This window comes from Otolemur garnettii, unplaced genomic scaffold, assembly GCF_000181295.1.
Source record: "Otolemur garnettii isolate 467f Iridium unplaced genomic scaffold, OtoGar3 scaffold00035, whole genome shotgun sequence".
NCBI lineage: Eukaryota > Metazoa > Chordata > Mammalia > Primates > Galagidae > Otolemur > Otolemur garnettii.
Window position 1 is genome coordinate 13,294,302 of NW_003852430.1, and position 9,084 is coordinate 13,303,385.

Genomic DNA, 9,084 nt, shown 5'->3' on the forward strand with positions numbered 1-9,084 from the left:
ACAGTTGTGTTGGTTGGCAACAAAAGCACACATACCATATCCTTGTGTACATCCTCCCAGAAAAACACAGAGGGTGCCAAAAATGTATACCCATTTTAAGAAAGGAAAAAACTATTAAAATTGTAATATTCAAGTCATGTTTGACTTTTGCACTTACAAGAGATGCAAGATATAACATATAGGACAACAAATGTCATGGTATATATTATTAAAACTTTAATACAATTTTCCTTTCTTAAAATGTGCATTTATTTTTCTGCACCGTGTGTATATTGCACAAAAACAAGCTTTGTTGCCAACTTCAGATTCATCAATCTGAACTGCATATCATGGTGACTCACTGATCTTGTCTCACAATTGGGCCTCAATCTCCTCCACTTTCTTGTCAATTTATCCAGTTATGGTGCCAGCCCAAAGAGGAACATGTGCCTCCTTTTGAACTGCAGCCTCTCCTGAAAGTTCGTGGTAAATGTCCTTAGCAGTGGGCAGGATCAACTCTTCACCAATGGCAAAGGCTTCTGAGCTTTAGCAATGTGGTTAACCACTAAGAGTGATGCTCTCAGGGCAGACACACTTAATTAAGTCGTGGCCTTCAGTAATTGCTTCTGTTCTTCGTGTCTATGTTTAATTCTTTTGGAAAAACTACAAAGGCTTGTCTTTTAATGCAGGGTGGTTGGTCTCCATGGAACAAAGCAGTCTTGAAGGTTTCATGGCTTCATTGGATAGCAGGTTGCCACATATTAGACAAAGTGGGCTTGAAGAATGTGAATCAACTGTTACAATGAACCGATAATTTAAGTAGAATTCTTGGTATTTTCTTTTAAATGCAGCTTTCATTTTGTTGGCAGTCTTATAATCTTCCGCTGCTGTCTCATCACTGCATCTTTCCCTTTTTACAAAGAAGCTCTCTAGTAATTTTACTTTTTACACATTTTTGCTAGGATTAGCCTGTGAGCTCATCAAAACTGTGCCTGAGACAAGTGCAATGTCAGATTCTGACTCAAAGCCTGCTACCAGATGTAGTTCTAGAACTGAAGTTAGATGATTACTTGTCACTACAAAGCCTGCCACCAGATGTAGTTTAATTGTCACTTGCCACTCACTGATAGGGTTTGGACATGAGTCTGCAAGCAATGGATTTATTATGGTCTCTGTACAGGCAAACCCCTCTGCCAATGACAATCAGTATCTGCAGCTGCTCTCTAGTGTGAGTGTCACACCTCGGCTCCACCTCAGATCATAAGACATTCAATTTTGATAGGGAGTGTGTAACCTAGATCCTTACAACAGGGTTCATGCTCATGCGAGAATATAGTGCCACCACTGAGCTGACAGGAGCCAGAGTTCAGGTGGTGATGCCAGCGAGGGGGAGCGGCTGTAAACACAGATGAAGCCTCATTGGCTCATAGGCCGCTCCCCTTCTGCTGTGCAGCCTGGCTCCTAAGAAGTCACAGACTGGTACCAGTCCACAGCCCAGGGGATATGGGGACTGCAGTTCTACAGGATAACTGTACTTTAGGGTTACACAGGTGATAAACCTCCTCCCCTAAATTTGTTTTTGAAGATATGATTTTATACTGAAAAGTTAACATTCTCCTTAATCTAGCACCACTTCCAAAGTTTTGACTTAATAGGTCAAAATACATTTTATTTTTTTATTTATATTTTTATTTTATATTTATATTTAACATATTTATTAAAAATACTAAATTCTATTTTAAAATACCATAAAAATCTTTCTAAAGTCTACTCCACAGAAATAGAATTTCAAGGGTCTTAGAGTTTTGTATCAGGGTAAAAGACAAAGATTAGAGACAAAGCAGCTAAATTAAAATACAGTAAAACTCTTAAAAAATCGTCCCATCAATAGAAGCTTCTGTAGATTTCCTTCAGTTTCCAATTTAATGTCCTACTGGATTCTTATTCAACATCTTAATTTATTGTTGAAAAAGGCATTCCTTTCCTGACTCAGCAATTATATCTTTTTATAAAAACATTAGTTTCATGTTTATTCAAAGAAAATTTTGGGAACATTTAGGTGATTTGTTATAAAAGTTTTATTAGAAAAAGGAGAGAGAAAGGAGGAAAGAAGGGACCAAACAACATAGTCCCTGTAGGGGGGAAGAGACACCTTTTGGGTGTGGGACACAACTACAGGAGGGACTCTACCTAAGAAACTCAAAATATTGTGACCTGGTTCTTTGTACCTCACAGTTGATGGTACAAATTTCCCACAGTGCACTCCACTACTGTCAATACTTAGAAAAAAAATTAAAAACTGATTAAATTAAGAGCACAAGTGTAGGGAATTGGTAATGGTTAGCAAGAGGAGAGATGTGAGATTTAATTGAACAACCACAGAGTGTTATGAGTGAGCTTAAATGACGTAAAAATAGGTAAGGAATTTTCAGGATTTTGAGAATGAGAGTTTACTACTTATTCCTAATGTAGAAAACAGCAATCTCATCTGTATATCAAAATTAAATGTCTACATGCATAGTTTTATTCTACATTTTGGTTAGCAGCCCAAGAAATGAAACTGAAGGATACTTACTATAGTAACCATATAATACCGTGTCCTCGATCTGTCTGCTGACATTAGCATTAGCCCAGTCCTGGGATAAAAAGGAAACAATATAAATATTAGTGAAACATCCACTTGCCTAATGATTATAGTTAAGCTTTAAGATAAACATCATTTCTAAATCTATCATCAACTCAAATAGACATGGTCTATGTCTTCAAGAAGTATGAGACAGATACCAGACAAATTTCAATACGTAAGTGCTAAATTAAGACAATAGCATGCTTCTGGGGAAACACAAGACAAAAGGTACTTCACTCAGAGTGAAGCTCAAGATGGCTTCCCAAAAATGACTACACTGAGACCTGGAGAGAGAGAGGACATTCTTGGGGAAAGGGAAGGAGGGAAGGAGAAGGCCACATACACAGAACATGTGCGAGGAGCTTGATTTAGTTTCACTAGAGCTTACGGAAAGGTACGAGGAAGCAGGTGGAGGGAGGGAAGGAGGGAGAAGGGTGTATGTCTGAGAGTCTTGCGAGTCATGCTAAGTATTTTGGACTCTGTCCTAAGGGCAATGGTTACGAATTTTATGAGAGTGACAATTTTATGAGAGTGACAAATATGATTTGTACTTTAGAAAGAACAAATTTGAGCATATATAATACATTTGTTTAAAAAACTAAAAGTCAAACCTAGACTCCTCTGCATTCATCCTACACAAGTGTTCCTTAAATTACTAAACTTAGAAAATAGAATTCAAATTAATCTTTTCAAATAGAAAAAATGCTACCCATTACTAAGTTAGAACTAAGGAACAAAGGCAAGGCTTTCTGTCTATAACCAAATTCTGTGCATGTGAAAAAGCAAACCACAGAGTCTAAGGGACTTGTCACCGCTATTAAGGAGGAAGGCTCAAATTATAACAGGGCATCTTTTTAAAACTTTATATATGTTTTTAATTTCAGGTTAATGTGAGGGTACAAACCAGTCACAATATTTGCATTTGTTAGGTAGAGTCCTTCTTGCAGTTATGTTCTGCACCCAAAAGGTGTGCCATACACCCCTACATTGAGCCCATTCAGCGGGAGCACTCCAAACCCCCCGTCCTCTACCCCTTCCCTGTTCCCCAACCCCCAAACTTGCATTGAATGAGTTTTTCTCCTATGTGGGCCTGGATTAGATTCCCTACTGGCTTCATATTAGTATTGAGTACATTGGATATTTGGTTTTCCATTCTTGTGATACTCTACTAAGGAGAATGTATTCCAACTCCATCCAGGTTAATACAGAAGATGTGATGTTACCATCTTTTTTACGGCTGAATAGTATTTCACAGTGTACATATACCACAGTTTGTTAATCCACTCCTGGGTTGATGGGCATTTCGGTATCTTGGCAATTGTAAGTTGAGCTGTTATAAAAAATCTCGTGCAAATGTCCTCGTGATAAAACATTTGTTATTTTTTTCCTTCTGTGCAGATGCCTCGTAGTGGAATTGTGGGGTCAAATGGGAGGTCTAGTGTGAGTTCTTTAAAGGAAAGCTCAAGTCAGGATCCCACTAATGCTTTTTTTTTTTTTTTTCCATGAGACTGTCTCACTTAGTCACCCTGGGTAGGGTGCTGTGGTGTCATCACAGCTCACAGCAACCTCAAACCCCTGGGCTCAAGTGATTCTCCTGCCTCCCCCTATCAAGTAGCTAGGACTACAGGCACCCACACAATGCTGGGCTAGTTTTTCTATTTTTAGAGACGTGGGGTCTCATTATTCCTCAGGCTTGTCTCAAACTCCTGAGCTCAAGCAATTCTCGACCTCAGCCTGCCAAAATGCTAGGATTACAGTGTGAGCCACTGCACCCAGCCCACTACTAGTGCTCTGAAGGAAGGATATCAACATTTAATCCTCTTAAGATGATTTACAATTTTTATTTTCCCCTTTTTTGCCTATAAACACGTTGCAATCCATAAATTGCTTACTGATAAATGCCTAAAAGAAATTGTAGAAAATCCACATTTAATTCTTTAAATGCAAAACATTGCTACATAATTAATGCACAATAAAAACAGAATTTTCCCAATAGCAATGAAAACTATAAAAAACTTAATAGGCTAAATAAAAAAATGTATGTTAACTATATAAAGAAAACTAAATTATAAATGGAAAGTCACATGCTCTCATGTGTAATGATTTTTTTTTAATTTTAAAATATTAAGGAGGTACATATGTTTTTTGTCACCTGGATAGCTTTTACGATGCATAAATCAGGGCTGTTAGTGTGCCTATCTCCTGAATGGCGTTTATTGTACTGGATAGGTAGGTTTCTATCCTTACCCTCCCTCCTCCTTCTTGATTTCCAATAACTGTTACTTCTCTCTGTGCCCAAGTGTCCCCATCCACTAGTTCCGGATTATTAGAGAGCATATCACCAGATGTGCCTTTGTGTTTCCATTCCTGAGATACTTCACTTAGGATGACAGTCCCCAGTTTCACTGACATTGCTGTAAAAGACATTCACTCATTCCTTTTCCTGGCTGAGTAGTACTCCATGGTATGTATACAGGCATGTGTATATGTGTATATATTTTGTTAATCTACTCATGAATCGATGGGCACTTAGGTAGGGTCCCCATATTTGCAATTCTGAATATGCTGCAAAAAGCATTCAGTGGAGGTGTCTTTCTGATAAAATGACTCCTTTTCCTTTGAGTAGATACTCAGTAGTAGGATTGCTGGGTTGGATGGTAAGCGAACTCTGTTTTCCATAGGGCTATACAATTTGCAGTCCCACCAACAGTATGTAAGCATCGTCCCTTTCTCTGTGGATGCATGCCAGCATTCTCATAGCAGCAAGGTGATATCTCACTGCAGCTTTAATTTGCATTTTTCTGATAAGTGACGTTGAACACTTTTTCATATGTTTGTTAGCTCACTGTCTATCTTTTAAAAAACTTCTATTCATGTTATTTGCCACCTTTTTAATGGAGTTGTTTTTTTCTTGCTATTCTGAGTACCTTATAGAATCTGGATATTAGCCCTTTATCAGATGCACGGTTTCCCAATATTTTCTTCCATTCTGTACATTGTCTGTTTACTCTGCTGATTGCTTCCTTTGCTGTATAGAAGCTTTATATACAATGTTTTGTATATGAACATATTAATTCTATAAATCATCTGAAAAAACCAGATAAGTCAGAACCATAAAAAATTGAAAAAAAGGCAACAATTAGGAACTTCCTAATTACTACATTTTACTAATAAAATATAAGAATCTATTATTATAGTAACCCAAAAATGTAAAACAATATCTAGTAGTGTCAGAAGGTGGAGGGAAAGCCACCTCCTACACAGTTAATAGTAAGAAAGACAGCCATCTAGACACTGTCTTGAATCTATCCTAAGTCTATTCACACAAATTAGGATAGACATCAGTAGATAGATATTTTTTCAAGACGAGCAGCATTGTCCAGTGAATTACATCAGGGGCTCTTATTGTGCAATAAGCCAACCTACATGGGCCCTATCTTTCCCACACAAGAGAAGCTGTGCCAAGTTCATTTACTCATGGGGCACAGGGGCCCAAAGTCTCCAGGTGTTCAGCAAATGGACTACGGTAGCACCAGATGAACAGCCTATACCAACTCAGTTTAGACAACTTGGCACTCAAGTCCAAAGTCTATCTATCTGCAAGACCACTTTCCTGGTTGCCATAAGATGAGAGAAGATAAAAGATCGAGGTACCTCTCCCTACACTTTGGTACAGCACACCTCTTTGTATAATGTCAAGTTATTAAGAACCCAAGCACTTACTTACCTTTATCACCATAATTTCCAGCCTACATCAAGTAATAGTTTTTCTAGTTTTCACCCAACAGGACTTTATGCCATAATATCCAAGATAATGTTGTTTAAGATATTTATTTCTTTTATTTTCCCCTCAAAACAAGGTCTTGCTCTGTCTCCTAGGCTAGAGTATAGTGGCATCATCATAGTTCACTGCAACTTTAAACTCCTGGGTTCCAACAATCCTTCTCAGCCTCCCAAGTAGTTGGCTATGGATATGGTACTCCCTAATTCTATTTTTTGTATAGATGGGATCTTGCTCTGCTCAGACCAGTCTCAAACTCCTGGCCTCAAGTGATCTTCCCACCTATTACTCCCAGAGTGCTGGCATTACAGGGATGAGCCACTGGATCTAGTCAAAAATATGCCTTAAAAAAGAAAAAAGAAACTGGAAACAATCAAAATGCCCAAGGAAGAAATGGTAAAATATATTATTATGCATTAATAAATTGAATAACGTGTAAGCACTAAAAACAATGAGATTTACACTGGTATAGATGGATGTCCAGGAAGAACTCTTAATGAAAGAAACACCCAAACATGTATATGAAAAGGGAAACAAGAGTGTAAACAGTTCTTACCACAAGGAATGGGAAAGCACGAGAAAATCCTCAGCAATGACTGAAACGTTTTTCACTGCTGATTCAACATCCAAGTGAACACACACAGGCAGCTTCAGCTCCTAAGAACCGCTTCTTCAGTGGTTACTTTTGCATCAAAATAGGAGTTTAAAAGGATTTTTGATGAAGATGATCAAATTAAGAACAATGTATCAGCAGGCCAGAGGATAGTTACATCTAACCGGTTTTGTTTATTAAACATTATACAGTCTCCCACCAATTTCTAAGACAACTCCAGGAGGTAGTAAAGTCCCATTGAGAATCACTTAAAAGTTAAATGTTAAAACTGAACAAGAGCTCAATCTCAGGAAAAAATTAAAAGTGGAAAGTTTGAAGATAATTTAAGCAAAAGCATTCATGATATTCAGCATCTTTTACTCTTTAAAGTTCTTTTGTCTAGCCAATTGTGTGGCAATAAGAGTATTACTGTTACTATTTTAAAGCTACAAATATGTGTAAAATATACAACATCACTCAAGTACTATTAGTGTATTTGGGCTTTCGCATACTCTTGCCTCCAAGGTATTTGATGTACTGTCAAGAGAGTTTAGTTTATGAAACCTTCCTTCTCCCACATTTTGAGAATTGCTATGCCCTTGACATGTTTTATAAACTGTCTCCCAAAGTAGAAACTTTGGGAGGAACTTCAGAGTTACTTAAGACCCAAAGGAATGTGGGTCAATGAAGAACTAATATTAAATAGAGAATATTTACAAAGAATATTTCAGAAGAAAGGAAAAGGATATGAATTCCATAGAACAAGGATTTAGTTGGTCCCATTAGTAAATTCCCTTTTCCATCGTTCAAGATGACTTTTTGAAAACCTCTGCACAATCCAAATCTTCAACATGATTCTCCTTAGCTTACCCAATAACCTCACCTTAGACCAGTGGTCCTCATTCAGGAGCCATTTTGGCCCCCCCACCCCGGGGCATTTGGCAATGGCTGGAGACATTGAAGGGGAGGTCAGTGTGCTACAAGAATATAGTAGGCAGAAGCCCAGGGTGCCACTAAACATCCACGGAGCACAGGACGGGTCCCCTCAGCGAAGGATCATCCAGCACAACATGTCAATGGTTGAGAAACACTACTTAGAGGGCTCTTATGTTTGAATCCAAAAGTCCAGAGTTCACTCAACTTACTATCAAATCTAAAACCTACCTCCATTTGTATCCAAATTCTAGGCCATCCTTTCTCCAGAGTGTCCATATTCCTATTGGAAGCCAACCAACACTTCACTTTGAAAACCCTGACCTCTGCCTTCCCCAGGATACTACACCTACAATGATACCCTTTCTCCTCTCTCCAAAATTTCCCCTGCTTTACTAAATGCCTAAAATATTAAACATGAAGAGATACATACACCACCATCCACAAATAAATATCTGTCAGCCTCTCTTCTTACTCCCCTAGAGCACAAAGCTTCCTGAAAAGTTGTCAGCACTCCTATCACCACCTTCCTGCCCTTCCTGACCACCCTACTGTTCTACCAGAATTACTCTTCATGGTCAACTCTGACCAAAACCAGCAGACACTTCTCCACCTCCTCACTTCACTTCAACATCCTAGACAAAGCTATCAGTCTCTTCGTCAGACACATCCTTCTGATTTCCATGAGTCCTCCCTCTTCTGTTTTCCTTCTGACCTCTCAGGTTGCAGCCCCTCCTTGGGCTGGGCTCTCCATGAAAGAGGACTCCCATCCTTGGTCCAGCATCAAGTTTTCTGACCACTTAGTCTCCCTGTTACTCATCAGTTTGTATGTCTAAATATTACCCATGTGTTGCCTCCCGCTTTTTCTAGACCTAGACACCCTCTGCTTGAATATATAGAATAGGCACTTTGAAGGTTAACTTGCCCAAAATACAACTCTTTTCTCTACACTCCTTCACTAGCCCACATGCCTACATATGCTCTATTGTTTTTCCAGGTTTATTGATTTCTCTAAGGCAGTGATTTTCAACCAACATGCCCCCGCACACTGGTGGGCCATGAGAGGATCTTAGGTATGCCGTCCAAGTTTTTAAAGATCATTATTTACTTTCAAATGAAGTTCAAAGCACAGTAAGTATATTCTTTTTTTAACTCTTTTTTTTTTTTTTTTTT

The 9,084-nt window shown here is 38.4% G+C and overlaps 1 protein-coding gene across 1 annotated transcript in view; it reads right to left on the reverse strand.

Annotated features, from left to right (window-relative positions):
• The window catches only part of LMBRD1 (LMBR1 domain containing 1), a 118,509-nt gene that overhangs the window by 90,451 nt on the left and 18,974 nt on the right, over positions 1–9,084 (reverse strand). The window contains exon 3 of the mRNA XM_003789675.2: positions 2,555–2,615. Coding sequence (XP_003789723.1) covers positions 2,555–2,615 — 61 coding nt within the window. The remainder of the gene's footprint in view (positions 1–2,554; positions 2,616–9,084) is intronic.